A 19,264-nucleotide genomic window follows, 5' to 3' on the forward strand; every position below is an offset into this window, starting at 1 on the left:
AAACAGCAACTAAATAGAGATTAATGGGGCTGTTTTGTCTTAAGTTAATGGAGAACCTTATGGCTGAATATGGAGGAATTGAAAGGGTGATCACAGAAACATGAATTTAGATACACAATTCCCTTCCTTTTCCATGTGCTATACAGATATTAATAGAAGGTATACTGGGGGAAGGAACTACAGCCAGCATTGCAGTCTTTGAAATTAAGATGATGACTGGATACTGTATTGGTAAGTGGTTTTGCATTTCCCCTGTTTCAATGTTTGCTAAAAATCTACTACTGCCAGGAGAAATGGACTAAGCGGATGCTGTTTACTCTTGAGATGAACTAGCATGGGGAGGCAGCCTGGAACAAGGGGAAAATGCTCGATTAGAAGTTAAGAGGTCTGGGTTCTAGTCTTGTCTCTAACCAGCTGTGTGATCTTGAACAAGTTGCTTCACCACTCAGGGCCTCAGTTTTCTCATCTGTAAAATTGTGCAGAAGATCAGGCCTCTAATTCCCTTTCCATTTTCCATTCTATGAATTTGACCTGTAGAAAATCTCTGCAAAATGCCTTGAAGCTTTAGTTTGTCTGACTTAATTATTTTTTCCTGTATATGTTCACCATAAAGAAGACTTGTCCCTATTGTCCTTGGAGTTCTAGATTATGGAAAGAGAAAAATTGATGTGGCACCCATAATATAAGAGTCATTGCCTAGCCTCTACAGGTTAAATAAGAATTTCTAAGCTTCCTGCATGCTCAGCCTCTTGTTTCAACTGCTGAGGACAACAGACATCGCCCAGCCTTCTCTGTATCTCCTAAGTTCTGCACTGCCCCCTTCTTCTTCATCACAAATATCAACAATGTCAGGATAGTAGGAAACTCAGCCAGATTTCTGAAGTCCCATTTCTCATTGTTGAACTCCTGGTGCTGGCTGGAATTTAAAAGGGAAAAAATAATTAGAAGTATGACTTTCCTTTTTCTTCACAGTTAAGGAGTTTTCAACTTCCCTGTGCTTGATTTGGGGCATATTCCCACAGCTAGTTATAATTCCCTTGATAGCCCAAAGGCCTTTTCCCCTCTCCTTCTCCTCTCTCTCAGAGGCAGTGGGAGGGGATAAGAGTTTTTCAAAAGTGTATGCCCTGGTTCTCATGAGATTTTTGTCTCAACTTTCAAAGGAATCATGAGACTGTAGATTTAGAACTGGAAGGGAATGTAGGGATCAGTTAGTCCAAACCCCTCTAATTGAGGAAACTGAGGCCCAGAGGCAGCTAAGTGGCACAGTGAATAGAGTGCTGGCCCTGGAGTCAGGAGGACTTGAGTTCAAATCCTACTAGCCATGCGACATTTCTGTCTAGGAAGTTAAGAAGAATGTGGGGCTGGGGTTGGGAGTCCAGACCCATAATGTGATTTCATTGATGTTGGGAATGGCCTCCATCCATGCATGTTAGGAGCTACTTTTCAGCTCGTAGCCCTAGGCAGTTAGCTGGGTACAGCTGAGAGGTTTGGTGTCTTCCCCAGGGTCACAAACCAGCCTGACTCAGAAGCTGGCTTTAAATTCAGACCTCCCTGTTTCAGAGACTAATTCTCTAGTTACTATGTTATACTGCTGATTTTACAGACTGGTTCATCCATTTTAGTTCTTTCTTACTAACTTACATAGTTTTAGGAAATCTAGCATGGACAGTTCTGATATGATGATTTCAGTGGGATAAAGAACTGAGCAGTCCAGCCATTCAAATGTGTGGGGTCAAGCCTTCCTTTAGATTCTGAGTATGGATGCACTGGGATGTGATTGCATCTTTGTTGATATGTTGATATGTTTCTTTCCACTCCTCAACCCCCTCCCCCCTTATAGAGTGTGACTTTGAAGAAAATCATCTCTGTGGCTTTTTGAATCGCTGGAATCCCAACGTGAACTGGTTTGTTGGGGGAGGAAATATACGGAATTCACATTCAATTCTTCCTCATGATCACACACTCAAAAGTGAACTGGGTAAGTCATGGATTAACTCTTTTTTTTTTAAAGCTAGGTGCCTTCACCCTCACTTGTCTATTTAGGTATTTATGCTATTCTTACCTGTGTATATGCCACATCTTCCTCATAGAATGCAAGCTTCTTGAGGGCAGGAATTTTTGTCTTTGTAATTCCAGAATTTAGCACAATACCTTGCACATAGTTGATGCTTAATAAATATTTGCTGAATTGTTGTAATTGGATTGGATTTTGAGTGTGAAGCAATCATGCAGAGAGAAGTAAACTTTTATCTCAGATCCAACATTTGGCTCATTAATGTTACAAACATTTTTTTGAACCACAAAGTGTAAATAGGAGTAGGAAAATTGGACTGAAGAATAGTTGTGGACAGACTTATTTTGTGGGACTGTGAGGATAGCATCAGTAAGTACTCTAATGCAAGAGGAATTAGCCCAAGTCTCAGTGTTATATTTTCATTGTGCTTTTTATCCGTATTCTGTGTGTGTGTGTGTGTGTGTGTGTGTGTCCATCTCTGTCTGTGTCTCTCTCATTCTCCTGTCAAGCATAAATCCTTGAATCCCAAAGATCAGTCAGTCAACATGCATTTAAGTCCCTACTATGTGTCTAGGCACTATGGTAGGCACTGGGGATCTAAGCACAAAAAATGAAATAATCCCTACTCACAAAGAATTTGAATTCTAATAGGGGGGGAGAAGATAAGTACATATAGATGTATAGAGAGACCATAAGTATAAATAGAATAAATACAAAGTGGCTAAATATAAGGTAGTTTGGGAAGGAAGACACTAGCAATTAGGGAGAAAAGGCTTCAAATGATACTGAACAATATTAGAACATGAGTTTTACCTCTTTCTATCATATCAGTAGGGAGGTGAGGGATTATGAATGTGAAATTTGCTATAAAATGTCAAGCACGGTCACTGTTTCTGTTGGTTTTGATGAGATGCTTTTCTTTGTTACAAGGGCAAAGTCAGTGTGGGATTAGAGTGAGATTCAGGAGAAACAGATGTGGAGTAAAAACAAGGTAACAATAAAATTTAAATGTGAAAAGGAAGGGACTATGCTATAGGAGCAGGAAGAAGGGTGAGAAGAATAAATCAACATTTAGAGGGCCAGGTGGCAATGAATACTGATTGTCCATAGGAAAAAAAGTGGGAAAGGTAGGTGGAAAGGTTTCAGTAAGAAGTCTTTCTTCCCCAGGAGGTCTCTAGCCACAGAAGGGAGGCTGTTTCTGATCTCACCCTGGCCCTTGCATAACTAAATGGGAGATCTGTGGTGAAGAATTAGAGCTTCTAACTACTTAATAGAAACAACCATTTAATTTTTTTCCTTTTTTTCTAAACTTAACAAACACCAAATAAAGTTAGAATTTCCACATACATTGTAGAATAAGTGAGCATTGTACACGAGACTGCTTCCTTTTCTTTTTAAGTATGACTTAGCTAGGTGGCGTGGATAGAGCAGGCCTGGAATAAAGAAGGCTCATTTTCCTGAGTTCAAACCTGGCCTCAGATACTCACTAGCTGTGTGACCCTGGGCAAGTCATTTAACCCTGTGTGCCTCGGTATCCTCATCTGTAAAATGAGCTGGAGAAGGAAATGGCAAACCATTCCAGTATCTTTGCCAAGAAAACCCCAAATGGGGTCACAAGAGTCAGACATGACTGATAAATGACTAAACAATAAACTGATTACATTCTGTGTGTGTGTGTGTATGTGTGTGTGTGTGTGTGTGTGTGTGTGTGAGAGAGAATATAAATTCAACCTGTAGCTTTGAAAGTATAACTTTAATTGTCTGTGATTCCTACTGGCCTTCCTTTTGTTCTTTTCTCATTTTCTTCATATGTCTCATTGGTGAGGAGAGAGAGGGCAGCTTGATGCCCCGGTGACTCCCACCTCTTCCATAGAAAAAGAAAGAAAAACAAAACCCTTGTAACAAATATACGAAACGGCTTCCTACATTGGCTTTATGCAAAAAAGTATGTCTCTTCCTGCATCTTGAGTCCATCATCTGTCAGGGAATAAGTAGCATTTTTCACCATCAGTACTCTGGTTGAAAGCATTACAAGTATTCACTTTCAGCTAAGGATATCAAGAATGGCTTCATGGAAGGAGTAGTATCTAAAAGAATGAGAAGAATATTATTAAAAGGAGGACATTTAAGGAGGAGATTATGACATGAGCAAAGGTATAGAGGAAGGAAAGTGCATGATGTGTTCAGGAAGTAATAGATAGTACTGTTTAGCATAGGAGATGAGTAGGAAACAAGGTTAGAAATGTATCTTGAAGTCAAAACATCAAAAGTTTTAAGTGCCTTATTAAGGTGTTTGGACTGAATGGGTAATAGGAAGCCATTAAAAATTTTCCAGCAGGGCAGTGAGACTATTAGATCAGTACTTTAGAGAGATTAATCAGGCACCAGTGGAAAAGACTGGATGGGGGCAGGCTGGACAAAAGGAACACAGCTAAGGAAAACATTTCCTTAGATACATCTATTTGTATACAGATCAGGAACTGAAATTGGAAACTGTCAAAAAATATTTTCACTTCCTTCTTAAGAATGTAATAAATAATATAAATTATAAAGCTTAGTTAGTAGTGAAATGATACATGTCAGTGAAGAGGATTAAGATTTTTATGCACACTCTCCATATCTTGGCACAAAATACGTACACTCTATCCTACGTCCACATATATTCCGTCTCCTCCAGTGGCCACAGCTGGGAGCATACTTATGCAGATGTTAGCTGAATGCTCCACGTGCAGTGGATAAAACCCTGATACCACATGCAGAGTGAAGGAGGCTTTTTCTATGAAGTTTGTAAATTTTTAAAAAAATATATATAAATTAGATTAACTCAAAGGAAAATATTCAAGACTATGGATTAGGTGACTATTGTTAAGAACTACTTGGGATCAAAACACAGTCTTTAGTCTTTGGGAGTTCAGCTAATTAATAAGGAAATTCTACTGCATTTTCTTATGAACTTGGGTTTTTTATTTTGTTTTATTTTACTTTCTTCTTTTGGCATGGCAGACCAAATACTGATGTTTCTTACTTCTAGTGTAAATAACTGACATTTAGATAGAGGCAGCTGTGTGGCATAGGAACTAGAGTGTGAGACTTACAGTCAGAAAGCCCTGAATTTAAATCCTGACTCTGGCACTTACTACCTGTGTGACCCTGGGTAAGTCTCTCTCAAACTCACTTTCTTTAGCTGTAAAACTGTGTTAATAATAATACTAGCTATCTCACTGGATTGGTGTGAGGATCAAATGAGATATAAATACATAGATAGATAGAAAAACACCTTACTAACCTTAAAATGTATATGTGTGTGTGTATATCCAGACACTTGCAGAAAAAAATACACACACTTGTATGTATTTTAAGGTTTACAAAATGTTTTACAGATCTAGAGAAAGAGATGATATATAGATATATCCATATATCTATAAAGTGACCTTTATAGGTATGACTAGATAGATTGAAAAGTACTTTGCCAACCTTAAAACATATATATGCCTATATATGAATGTATATTCTGACCCTTGCAGAACTATATGTGTATATATATATATATTTAAAGGTTTGCAAAGGGTGTGATTAGATAGATAGATAGATAGATAGATAGATAGATAGATAGACAGACAGACAGATGGATGGATAAATGATGTTTTAAGGTTTTCAAAGTGCTTTATAGATATAGATATCTGTTTAAAGGTTTATACAGTGCTTTATAGATATATAGATATATATCTAAAAATACCTTTATAGAGATAGATATTAAGCATTTTGTAAACCTTAAAATCCTACATAAAGACTAGTTATTACACATGATATCCCCAAAATCTTTGTGCAGTTTTAAGCTATTAAAGACTTTGGGGTGCTCCGCATAGTGCTTTAAAGTTTGCAGTGTTTTGCAGACATTACCTCATTTGAGTCTCAGAAAAGTCCTGTGGGGTAAGTGCTATTATTATTATTCCCATTTTGCAGATGAGGAAACTGAGGAGTGGGGAGGTGACATGACTTGTCCATCGTTAACCAGCTAATCAGTTTCAGAGGCTGGATTTAAGGTCAAGTCCTCCTGACTCCAAGTCTAACACACCATCAGACTATTAAGAGTAAAGAAGACCTTAAATGACTTTTGAATTTTAAAAGCTCAGGTGCTGAATAAGGGAACTTGCCAAGGTTGCATAAGGGAAAGTCAAGCAATAGAAATAAGCCTTCTCAACTCTTGATATGAAAATCTGCCCGTGACTAGCTCGATGAATAAACAGTTATTTAGACTGTATGCTGCCAGGATTGTCTGCTGCAAAGGGCTAGAGTATGGATTCCATAAGATAAGCAGTTTCTTGGGCTGTTGATACATTCTTTGAAGGGTACCACACCAGCACTCCTCCCTTCCCTATCTTAAAGGCATTCATGAACATTGAAATCACTGTGGTTATTTTGGAATTCTGCTAACACCCTTTATGTCAATGTGGTATAACAGGAATAACCCTAATTTAAGTCAGGACACCTGGTTTCAGATCCTGGCTGGAACATTAGCAAGCTATATGACCTTAGATCAGTCAGTCACTTAATCACTGTGGACCTTAACTTAATCTCATCTGTAAGATGAGGAGCTTAGATTTCATGTTCCCTTCCAGATCTGAAATGTTCTGTTTCTCTGTTTACACAGTACTGTGCTCTAAAATCTTCTATGCATCCTGGTTTTCCATATATATTATATACATCTATATACACATTATATGCACGCTTGATATATAATACGCATCTACATGCATACATATACACATATTTGTATGCATGTATGTATGAATGTATGTATGTATGTTATGTATATCCTGGCATCAAGATGATATATTCATGGGAGCTGATGAGAAAGTCGATATAGAGAAAGCACAGGGCCTGGAGACAGAGCAGAGGTAGTTAAGTAAGGCAGGAGGATACATGGAAGATTTTAGTGTATAGTACTGGGTAAACAGAATCAGAGCATTTCAGGTCTGGAAAGGAATATGCCATTTAACCTCCTCATTTTACAGACGAGGAAGTTAAGGCCTAAAAAGGTTAAGGGACTTAAATATCTATTTTTGTTGTTGTTCAGTAATTTCAGTTGTGACTGACTCTTCATGGCCTCATTTGGGTTTTTTTTGACAGAGATACTGGAGTGGTTTGCCATTTCCTTCTCCAGCTCATTTTACAGATCAGGAAACTGAGGCAAACAGGGTTAAGTGACTTTCCCAGATCACACAGCTAGTGAGTGTCTGAGGCCAGATTTGAATTCAAGAAGATGAATCTTCCTGATTCTAAGCCCAGTGCTTTATCTACTGCACCACCTAGCTGCCCTTATATATCTGTACAATGCCTGTATAATGTATATGTATATCATATAATACATATAAATGAGTCCTAGCATAGTTGATAATTAATATATAGGCTACATATTAGTTTATTAAATAATTAGTATATTCTCTATTAATGTAGCAAATTAGTATATTTTAATAGTATTAACATTCATATGTGAGTTTATACATACACATGGATGAGTCTTGGCATAGAAAGTATAATTAATATCATATATAGATATATTAATCGGTCATATTGACATATTGTATATTATTATGTTAACTCTCATATATGAGTGTGTGTGACTTTAGGCCCAAAGAGATTAAAGGATTGAACTAGGTAATGTTTCAGCCAGGACCTGAAATTAAGTGTCCTACCTTAGAGCAAGGTTCTTTTCATTATACCACATTGATGTAAAGGGTGTTATTTTTGTGTGAATATACACATTTCTATATACACATACATGTACATTTGTACTGTACTGTATTCTAGTACACTATAATGTACATGTATATTATATACACGTATAAAACATATATAGGTATTCATTTGAAGCTCAGATTGAGGCTGGATACACACAAACATACATATCATACATACATATATGTATAGTTATCATTACATTTTATGTGTGTATGTATATCATTTATTATGTATATTTATCATCATACATTTTATGCATGTATATATTTATAATTACATTGTATGCATATGCATGTATATAGGTATATATACACATATCCAGCCCCAGGCCTCTAATTGACTGAGCTCCACTCCCCATCACCAACTCCCTATGGCATTTCAAACTGTGTATCTTAGAGACATTTTGAACTTAACATATCCAAAAGAGAACTCATTGTCTTTTCCCTAAAGACCACCCTTCTTCCAGATGTCCATATTTCTGTCAAAGCCGCTGTTCTTTCAGTCTCACCAGTTCATAATCTTGGCATTACCCATAATTCTCTACTCTGCCACCCCATGTGTCCAATCAGTTGCCAAATCTTGCTGTTTTAACCTCCTCATCATCTTTTGCATCTAACTTCTTCTTTCTTTCATAGAGCTGCCATCTTACTTCAGGCCCTTGTCCTTTTCACCTAGATTATTGCAATGGCTTCCTCCTGGGTCTGCCTGCCTCAAATTTCTCCCCAGTCATCCACTCTACTACTAAAGTGATTTTCTTTAAGCACAGAACTAACCATGATGCTGTCCTACTCCATTATCTCCAGTCCTCTAGGACCAAAAAAAATTCCTTCTGTTAAGCTTTTAAAACCCTTTATAATCTGACCTTAACCTATCCTCCCATCCTCATTGGACATTGCAACTCCTCCTACACACTTGAGTCTAGTCTGATTGACTCTCTCTGGGTTTCTCACACAAAACATTCCATCTCCTGTCTGTGCCTTCGCATTGGCTATTCATTGTATTTGTTTCCCCAACACCTAACATACTGTCTATAAGTAAGAATCCATAGTAAATATAGTATCATAGTGTTTATAGTAAGAGGTCAATAAATACTTAATTGATTGATTGATAGTTGCATTTATTTCCCTAGTATTTCTATTAGGTATGAATTTAAGTGCTATTTTGGAGGTATTATGAGTAACCCTAGTGTACTCATATCCTTAATGCCTTCGGTGCTGGGAAAAGAGAAAGATGATGAGGATAATAACATGAGCATTTATAACATACTTTACCATTAGCAAAACACTGTATATGTGTACATATGTATGTGTGTATATACATATGCCCATACATATATACATACACACATGTGTATGAGTGTGTATATGCATATATATTCTCACACAATTCTGTGAGGTAGATGCTATTATTTCCCCATTTTCAAAATATGGAAGCTGAGGCAGAGAGGTTAAGTGACTTCCCCAGGGTCACACAACTAGAAAGTATCTGAAGTGGAATTTGAATTCTGGTTTTCCTGAGTCTAACTCCAGTATTTTATCCACTCACTGTACCAACATGAGAAGAGCAAACAATGAAAGAAAAGTTAGAGACATACCATATGTGTTCCTGTACAGAAATGACAGGCTGTCTAGCTCAGGTGATTCTGAATGGTGCCTAAGGAAATGGTGGTTGGTACTTTACCAATCTTGCCAAATCAGTCAGCAAGCATTTATTAAGCCCTTAGAATGTACCAGGCACTGTGCTTAGGCACTGGGGATACAAATACGAAAAAAAATAAAATAAAATAAACAATTCCCATTTTTAAGGAGCATACAACTACTCTATATTTTCTTTTGTGCTTTTTCTCTCCTTTCTCTTTTCTCCATTTTTTTAATCCTTCCAGTCCCTTGAGACATCCTAGAAACGGCCAGTATTTGCTGACTCCCAGGATAGAGGGACAGTGCTGGTGTTTACACCTACCCATCTGCACAATAGCTCTCTCAGTACAATTAGGGTCTGTGACTTGGAACATTAGGAGTTGTCTCTGCAATTCAATTCAGTGTGCCATTTGTTAGCATTTTACTGTGTACAAAGCTCTAAGCAAGCCTCTTGGGGAGCTAGAAAGTTTAAAAAACCATTTCTTTATGGAGCTTACCATACAGTAGAGGGATAAAAGCAGTAAGACTAAGTGTATTGTAAGTGTATAATACCTTCAAAACAACTTCTCTCATGTATGGGAAATATGTATTTTTCCTGTCTTTATACTTGGATTCAGAATTTCAGAGCATAGTATTAGAAAATGTTTCCTCATTTTACAGAGTTCTACTTCTCCATTTTACAAAGGACCCAGACAAGTTAAGTGACTGGTCCAAGGTCACACAGCCAGCTTATGTTACAATCAAGGCCTGAAACCAGTTGTCCTAGTTCAACCAGAGATCTTTCCACTATTCCTCATTGACATAAATGGAGTGAGCAAACTCCCAAAATAATTGCAATAATTTCAGAGTTGATGAATGCCTTTAAGATATAAAAGGGAAGAGGGTTAGCATGGTGCTTTCCAAAGTATGGATAAAATCCTGACTTCTGCTCAACCATGGTCAATAGAATGTAAGCACCTCTAGGGTAGGGACCGTTTTATTTTCGTCTCTGTGTATCCAGTGCCTAATACACAGCAGGCATTTAATAAGTATTCTTGAGTTAAATTGAACAAGGCAAAAATACTGTTAACTATGATGCTAAATACTGTATGATAGATAAGTTCATTTAAATGTTCAAAGCAAAGTGCTCTGTGAGGTATGGGGTGAGGGGTCCAGGAAATAATTTAAAGAAGAGGTGACATCTGGATTGAACTTTAAAGTATAGGTAAGAAGTCAACCTTCTGTTCAGAATAACATCTTGATTCCAATTATGAAAGTTCTAAAAGAGGAATATTAATAAAGCCACCTGCAGTTATTGTCTTATAATTATATAGCCTTAAAGTCTTATTGAATTTCAGTTAGCCTTAAATGTTAACCTTAATGCACTACATAAAGAAGAACCATGATTACCAGAAACAGCATGTTTACTGAATAGAGTACTGGAATTGGTAAGAGGAAGACCTGGGTTCAAATCTCACCTTAGGCACTTAGTAGCTGGGTTACCATGGACAAGTGTCTTAAATTCTCCAAGCTTTGGTTTCTTCATCTGTAAAACAGAGACAGTAATACCTATAGTGACTATGTCACAAGATTGTTGTAAGGCTAATATGAGGAAACATATGTAAAGAACTTGGCAAATCTTAAGGCATTATATGCTAGTTTTTTTAAAAAAATAAAAATAATTTTAACTTTAAAATTTTATCTATTATTTAAATTTTTAATTATTTAAAATTTTTTAATTTGAAGAACAGTGCCTATAATAACTCAGACCTATAGATGGGAACACAGTTGCAAATCAAACTGAGGTCATACTCTAAAAATAGAGTAGCTGCTCTTCTCATTTACTTTTGACCTTGCATTAGGCTTATTGATTTTTTTTCACGAGATCAATCAATTTTGATTGTGAAGTACAGGTTAAATCACTCAGACATCTATTGTGGCAAGTATGTGCTGTTTATATCTTCTTTCATTATCATTCTTTCTCTAGAAGCCTTCACTCTACTGTTCTGGGCTTACAGAAAAAAATCAAACCAAAAGAAGAAAATGCAAGGCATAGGTGGTTCAGATCTTGAGAAGGCTGATGTGTTCTTATGGGCCCCACTGTGTCATATTTTGCACAATATGGGCTTAATTGAACTGCATTTTGTAGGAAAAAAGACTTTGAACAAGTAATTTTAAATGATTTAAAAATTATTCCAAAATGTGTAAAAAAAAAACCAAAAAAAATCTTGTCATACATAGGTTAATAGATCAATGTAGTCATAATCATAAGAACAGAATATCCCTGTTATGTAGAATTGGATAAGATTTTTATTCTATTTTCCTGAGCTCTGATTCATCAAACATATTCTTTTTTTATATTCTGGGAAGTGAAACTGAATTGTTCTACTCAAAGCATTTATTATCATTTTGTACTTTCCTTAGCAAAAGAAATAGAATTGTTTATAAAATGATATGAGCAATGAATTATTATTGAAATGAAAAATAATTCAATGTTGTATTTGGTTCTATTTTGGAAAAGCAGGTTGGGCACATCTCAGAACATGACAATTAGAAAATATAAAATAGAATAAAGGCTTCATGTTTCTCCCTTAACTCATTGTTATGTGCAGGTCCAGCATTCTATCGACAGAAAATGTGACATGCTGAGAAACAGTATGACATAGTATATAACAAATCATACTGGGAGTCAGGAAGATCTGAGTTCAAGTGTTGCCTTTGTTATATATTGGCTATGTGACTCTGGACATTGAATGGTTACATAATTTGCCCAGACTCCAGAATACCTGAGTTCAAATCCAGCCTCAGCTACTTACTAGCTGATGTTAATCTGGGCAAGTCACTTAACCATTGTTTGCCTTAGTTTCTCCATCTGTAAAATGTGGATAATAATAGCACCTACCTCTCAAAGTTGTTGTGAGAATCAAATGAGATAATAATTGTACTGGGTTTGGAACAGTGCCTGGGCACACAATAGGCATAACATAAATTTTAGCTATTATTTTGGTTTGGTTTAGGTTTTTTTGACTGAAACTATTATTCTGTTTGTTTGGGAACTCCTAGTAAGGAAACCCCAACTACCAATATTGGCACCTACTCTTCAACTTTTATTCTTAAAAAGCTGCCTGAGTATTGAGAGCTTAAATTACTTGCCTGTGGTCTTGTAGCCACTATATGTGTCAGACATAGAACTTGAACTTGGGTCTTCCTGAGTCTGAGGCTGATTCTCTGTTCTTCTTAACATGTCAGTTTCATACTTGTCCATCCTGTGCCCCTCCCCCAATCGCATTCTTTTGTTGGTTAGTTGTTTCTGACTTTTCATGACCCTTTTTAGGGTTTTTCTTGGCAGAGATATTGGAGTGGTTTGCCATTTCCTTCTCCAGCTCATTTTACAGATGAGGAAACTGAGGCAAACAGGGTCTTGCCCAGGGTCACACAACTAGTAAGTGTCTGAGGTCAGATATGAACTCAAGTCTTCCCTACTCCAGGCCCAGCATTCTATTCACTGTACCACCTACCTGCCTACAATCATAATTCTACCACTCTACATTTTAATACTGTCCCTTGATTCCTGTGTCAAATGACCTTTTTACTGTAATCTCATACAAGCCCCCTAACTCCATGAAACCTGAATTTCAAAAAAGACAAGAGGACCTTCCCTGGAGATGCTGAATCCTTTCTATATTTACAATGTTCCAATTGTCATAAGTTCCTTGAAACCAAGATCTCTTCCCAGGAGAGACCTTTTCATTCCATCATAGCTACAAACAGCTTAGCTTGAGCGGAAACAGTACAGATTCACAGCTATGCCAGAGCCTGTTTTTATGTAGCCAAACCAAGGGTAATCAGTAGGGATTGTTGGTTAGCCAGACTGTTTGAAAATAAAAGTTCAGGAATTGCCCTAAAAATCTCTTTTCCTAATCCAAAAAAAAAATGGCCATCTGCCAGGGCCTTCTAATTCAAAATGAAGAGTCCAGACAATTAACAGGGTGACTACACAAGAGTCCTCCCTGGAAACAAGTGTATACACACCATGAATACAGGCATTAACCCTGAAACAACCCTTATTTTGGCAGAAATCATGACCATCTGGCTCGGTTTTTCAGCTAGTTGAACAGTTGTTTCCTCCCATAAACCTTAGCCTCTTTTAGTATTCTCTGGTGATAGGGAACAAACACTCATCTAACAGAGGTGATGTGGACATGACAAACTTAATGAATCCACCCTAGAAGTTCTTGACTTGTGACCTCATGGGAAACTCACTGACCTTTTTTCCTCTTAGAAAAAATCCAGATGCCTTGCTTTCAGTTTGGAAATATCCAAGGTCAGCCACTCTGACCAACAGGCTTGAAGAATCCCCTAGAGGCTAGATTGGCTATGAGACTCTGCCCAATTCCGTTCACATGTCCATAAACCAGAAAGACTCTGGAAAAGTCAGATGGACTAAGGGATTCTCTAAAGAATGCATCCTGAGGCAGCCTTCTCTAAAGGAAGGGTGGCTGACTTCCCTAAAGCCAGCCAGGCATATTTTCACGATTCCAGGCCACTCATCAGGATTTTCCACTGGAACTAACAGACATGGTGTCCACCACCCTGCCCCCTGGGATTGCTTTCAGTTCAGCATGTACCTGGCAGCTTCCAGACCCCAGATTTGTACATCACTCCCAAGGCCTGGCATTTCCTGCCCTATACCTGAAAGGTGATTTCTGAATCAACTCCTCTCTCTTTTCTGCTGAGTGATTTATGTTGTTCTACCACTCACTACCTTTTCATTCTCAGCAAGAAACTTGCAACAACTGACAATTTGCCAATAAGATGTAGCTAACGTTGGCAATAGATGAATGACCCGAGAAAAAAGGGGTAACACAATTCAGTCTAGTCTGGTGGTTAAATATGAGCCGTGGTGTCAGCAATTCTGGTCTCATTCCCAGCAGCTCCACTGACTCACTTTGGGCAAGTCACATTATGTTTGCTTGATTTTTGTGTGTGTGTGTACATAATTTGATCATGGCTGACTTGGTCTTAAGAGCCTTGTGCATGAACTGCTAATGAGGCTCTAAAACTGCAAATTCAAAGATTAAAATATTGTCCATACAGCAGGTAAGCAATCATCCTGTGAAGAGGGCTAATGTATTTCTGTCAGCTAGATAGAAACTGTATTTATAATTCACTCATTCAAAAACATTTGTTAAGTGTCTACTCTGTGTCAAGCACCAGATGGGAGAGATTCAAAGATAAGACTTGGTCTTCTGTCCTCAAGTAGCTTATTCTCTCCTTGGCATATCAAAAATAATTAAAATACATGATACAATGTAGTAAGCATGTTAAAAAAGTACAAAGAAATCATTTCCAGTTGGGAAGATTAGGGAAAGGCTTCAAGAGAGGAGGAGGCATTTGAGCTGGGCCTTGAAGGATGGATAAGTTTTCAACAGCTAAGGATTGAGGAGGAGGTCAGGGCTTTCTGGGTGGAGAAAATAATGTGAGCAAAAGTAAATAATATGATTTGGCCATAACTTTTTGGTCCACAGCTGTAATTTTGTCAGGCTGGTTGCTGGGAAACTACCATTTTGAAAACTCCCTCTACTGATGTGGAGCAGCAAACTCTCTGTATGTTAATCTTGGAGAATGGCCTGGGGCATAAAGAGAGGTTAAGTGACTTGTTCATGGTCATACATTCAATGTGTAAGAACATGAATATCTACATATTACTGACTCCAAAGCTAACCCTCCATCTACTACACCATCCCTCCTTTTATAACATAGGACACACTTGGAGACCTCTCTGATCGACTTCTCCACCATGCCCCAGGAAGCTCATTGCTGGGATAACCTCAGTATTCTGTAAGATCTCCTCAGTCTAGGTATTCCACCTCATCAGTACCCTCATCCTCTCTGGAAGGTGGAGCCATGAAAACCAAACTTCCATTTAAGGAGAGAGTTCAGTTCAGACATCTCATTTCTTACCTGACAACACTTAACCTACTCTCTCCTCCAATACTCCCTTCCCTCCTGCTTATCAGCATTTTTTTGCATGTTGTCTGCCTCCATTAGATTGTAAGCTCCTTGAGGGCAGAGAATATCTTTCTTTTTTTTTTCATATTTGTATCCCCAGCTTTCAGCATAGTGACTAAAACATGGTAGATGCTTAATAAATGTGTATTGACTGAATGTGAAAAGGATTTACATGAGATAACACTGGCTAGGTAAGTCAGAACCAGATTATGAAGGGCTAGGAATACCAGGGTGAGGAACCTTGATTTTATCCTAGATCTTATAGAGAACTATTGAATGTCTCTGAGCAGGGCAGTGATAGATCAGAAGCTGTGAATAAGGAAAGTTACTGTAACAGGGATATATAGGGGTCAGAGTCAAGATGGTGGAGTAAAAGCAGTGACTTGCTTGAGCTCTCCCCAAAAGCCCTCCAAATACCTGTAAAAATGGCTCTACACAAATTCTTGAGCAGCAGAACCCACAAAAAGGCAGAGAGAAACAAATCTCTAGCCCAAGACAACCTGGAAGGTCAGCAAGGACTGGGAGAGGAGCACAGTTCAGCATGGACTGTGCCAGTAAAGACCAGGCCTCAGTAAACCTGGAGCAGGCCTCAGGGAATCATGGACAGCTGTGGTGGTCTCCAGACTTCTCAACCCACAAACACCAAAGACAACTTAGAAAGTCAGTAGGAAAGATCTGTCAGGCCATGGTGAGAGAGGAACTTGGTTCTGCCCTAGTCCTGGTGCAGCAGCTACTTCCAGAACTCTTGGCCCACAGATAGTGGGGAGATCAAGTGGCTGATCAGAGGGGGATTGCAGGGATCTCTTTGCTGGCACTGAGGTAGGATTCTCTTGCTTTGCCCATGCTTGGATCTGGGTCACAGTTTTGGGTAGTGGTCCTGGGGTGAGGAGGAACACTGGCATGGTAGAGCTTGTGGTGGCAGTGAAGAGAAAATCCTCCTCACAGTCCCAAGGCAGAAAAGAGTGCTTGTGGCCACTCATAGACCAGAGCACAGGCCAGGAAAGGAGTAAACACCTCACCTTTGATCATACCACTTTGGAAGAACTGAAAATTTATAGGGCCCTAGAAGTATCTCTGAAAACAACTACACAAAACCCCCAAAGCTTGGGACAGTACATTCTCCACATTGGAAGCAGACCCCTACCTTAACAAAGAATTTAAAAGTCAAGTAATTGGCTAGGAACATGAGCAAACAGCACAAAAAAGTCAGACCAGCACAAAAAAGTCAGACCATAGAATCTTACTTTGGTGACAAAGAAGATCAAAACATACAACCAGAAAAAGACAACAGAGTCAAAGCTCCTACATCCAAAGCCTCCAAGAAAAATATGAATCAGTCCCAGGACATGGAAAAGCTCAAAAAGGATTTTGAGAAGCAAGTAAGAGAAGTAGAGGAAAAACTGGGAAGAGAAATGAGAGTGATGCAAGAAAATAATGAAAAACAAGTCAACAGCTTGCTAAAGGAGACCCCCCCAAAAAATACTGAAGAAAATAACACCTTAAAAAATAGACTAGGGGCAGCTAAGTGGTGCAGTGGATAAGCTCTGGCCTTAGAGTCAGGAGGACCTGAGTTCCAATCTGGCCTCAGACACATGAAACTTACTAGTTATGTGATCCTTGGCAAGTCATTTAACCCCAATTGACTCACTAATAAATAATAATAATAATAATAATAATAATAATAGACTAACCCAAATGGCAAAAGAGTTCCTAAAAGCCAATGAGGAAAAGAATGCCTTAAAAAGAAGAATTGGCCAAATGGAAAAGGAAGACCAAAAGCTCACTGAAGAAAATACTTCCTTAAAAAGTAGAATAGAGCAAATGGAAGCTGATGATTTTATGAGAATTCAAGAAATTGTAAAACAAAACCAAAAGAATGAAAAAATAGAAGACAATGTGAAATATCTCATTGGAAAAAACAATTGACCTGGAGAGATAATTTTAAAATTATTGGACTACCTGAAAGCCATAATCAAAAAAACAGCCTAGACATCAGCTTTCAAGAAATTATCAAGGAAAACTACCCTGATATTCTAGAACCAGAGGGTAAAATAGAAATTGAAAGAATCCACTGATCACCACCTGAAAGAGATCCCTGAAGGAAAACTCCTAGGAATATTGTAGCCAAACTCCAGAGTCCCCAGGTCAAGGAGAAGATATTGCAAGCAGCCAAAAAGAAACAATTCAAGTATTGTGGAAACACAATCAGTTTAACACAAAATTTAGCAGTTTCTATATTAAGGGAATGGAGGGCTTGGAATATGATATTCCAGAGTTCAAAGGAGATAGGATTACAACCAAGAATCACCTACCCAGCAAAACTGAGTATAATTGTTCAGGGGGAAAAAAATGGACATTCAGTGAAATAGAGGACTTTCAAGCATTCTTGATGAAAAGACCAGAGCTGAATAGAAAATTTGATTTTCAAATACAGGACTCAAGAGAAGCATGAAAAGGTAAACAGGAAAGAAAAATCATAAAGGACTTATTAAAGTTGAACTGTTTACATTCCTACATGAAAAGATGATATTTGTAACTCATGAGGCCTTTGTCAGTATTAGGGTAGTTGGAGGGGGAAAAAATAGAGAGAGAGAGAGAGAGAGAGAGAGAGAGAGAGAGAGAGAGAGAGAGAGAGAGAGAGAGAGATGGCACAGGGTGAGTTAAAGAAGAAGGGTTGATATCTAAAAAATAAGATTAAGAGGTGAAAGAGGATTATACTGGGAGAAGGAGAAAGGGAGAGGTAAAATGGGGTAAATTATCTCACATATAACAGACATGAAAAAGCTTTTATAGTGGAGGAGAAGTGGGGGGAAGGTGAGAGGGAATGAGTGAATCTTATTCTCATCACATTTGGCTTAAGGAGGGAGTAACATACACACTTAATTGTATATGGAAATCTATCTTACCCTACAGGAAAGTAGGGGGAAAGGGGATAAGGGGTGGGGAATGATAGAAGGGAGAGCAGATTCGGGGAAGGGGTAATCAGAAGCAAACACTTCTGAGAAGGGACAGGATCAAAAGAGAGAATAGAATAAATGAGGGGTGGGATAGGATGAAGGGAAGTAGAGTTAGTTTTTTACAACATGACTACTGTGGAAGTGTTTTTACATAACTACTCACGTATAACCTGTATCAAGTTCTTGCCTTTTCAATGAGGGTGGGTGGGGAGGGAGGAAGGGAGAAAATCTGGAACCCAAAGTTTTAAAAACAAATGTTAAAATTTGTTTTTACATGCATCTGGGAAATAAGATATATAGTGAATGAGGTATAGAAATCTATCCTGTCCTACAGGAAAATAGAAGGGGAAGGGGATAAGAGAAGAGGAGAGGGGTGATAGAAGGGAAGGCAGATTAGGGGAAAAGGTATTCAGAATGTATGCCATCTTGGGGTGGGGGAGGGGCAAGATGGGGAGAAAATTTGGAACTCAAAATCGTGTGGAAGTGAATGTTGAAAACTAAAAATAAATTAATTTTAAAAACCAGTGATGTATAGGGGCAGCTAGATGGCACAGTGGATAGAGCACCGGCCCTGGAGTCAGGAGGACCTGAGTTCAAATCCAGCCTCAGACACATAATACTTCCTAGCTGTGTGACCCTGGGCAAGTCACTTAACCCCAATTGCCTCACTAAAAAAAAAAACCCAGTGACGTATAAAAGCAGCTAAAGGGGATAAATGGCGGCAAGCTGGCCAGTTAGGAAGTAGTTACCACTTTAGAAACAAAGTAGAGATACCCCAAGTAGTTAATGCTTAAGGAAATTGTAGTACATGGATGAAATGGAATATTACTTTGCTAAAAAAAAAAGGATAAACATAAAAAATACAAAGAATTAAAGAAGACTTATATGAACTGATTCTGAGTGAAGAAAGTAAAACCAAGAAA

The 19,264-nt window shown here is 38.2% G+C and overlaps 1 protein-coding gene and 1 long non-coding RNA gene across 3 annotated transcripts in view; one reads left to right on the forward strand and one right to left on the reverse strand.

Moving 5' to 3' along the window:
* MAMDC2 (MAM domain containing 2) overlaps positions 1-19,264 on the forward strand; it is a 222,146-nt gene that overhangs the window by 107,834 nt on the left and 95,048 nt on the right. For both annotated transcript variants that reach the window (XM_021001775.2, XM_021001776.2), the window contains exons 4-5: positions 147-231; positions 1,841-1,978. In XM_021001775.2, coding sequence (XP_020857434.1) covers positions 147-231; positions 1,841-1,978 — 223 coding nt within the window. The remainder of the gene's footprint in view (positions 1-146; positions 232-1,840; positions 1,979-19,264) is intronic.
* LOC110218813 (uncharacterized) overlaps positions 1-19,264 on the reverse strand; it is a 92,533-nt gene that overhangs the window by 56,115 nt on the left and 17,154 nt on the right. Inside the window, exon 2 of the long non-coding RNA XR_002327418.2 lies at positions 10,851-10,918. This is a non-coding gene — a long non-coding RNA (uncharacterized LOC110218813). The remainder of the gene's footprint in view (positions 1-10,850; positions 10,919-19,264) is intronic.

This window comes from Phascolarctos cinereus, unplaced genomic scaffold (assembly GCF_003287225.1).
Source record: "Phascolarctos cinereus isolate Bilbo 61053 unplaced genomic scaffold, phaCin_HiC Scaffold_4;HRSCAF=312, whole genome shotgun sequence".
Classification (NCBI taxonomy): domain Eukaryota; kingdom Metazoa; phylum Chordata; class Mammalia; order Diprotodontia; family Phascolarctidae; genus Phascolarctos; species Phascolarctos cinereus.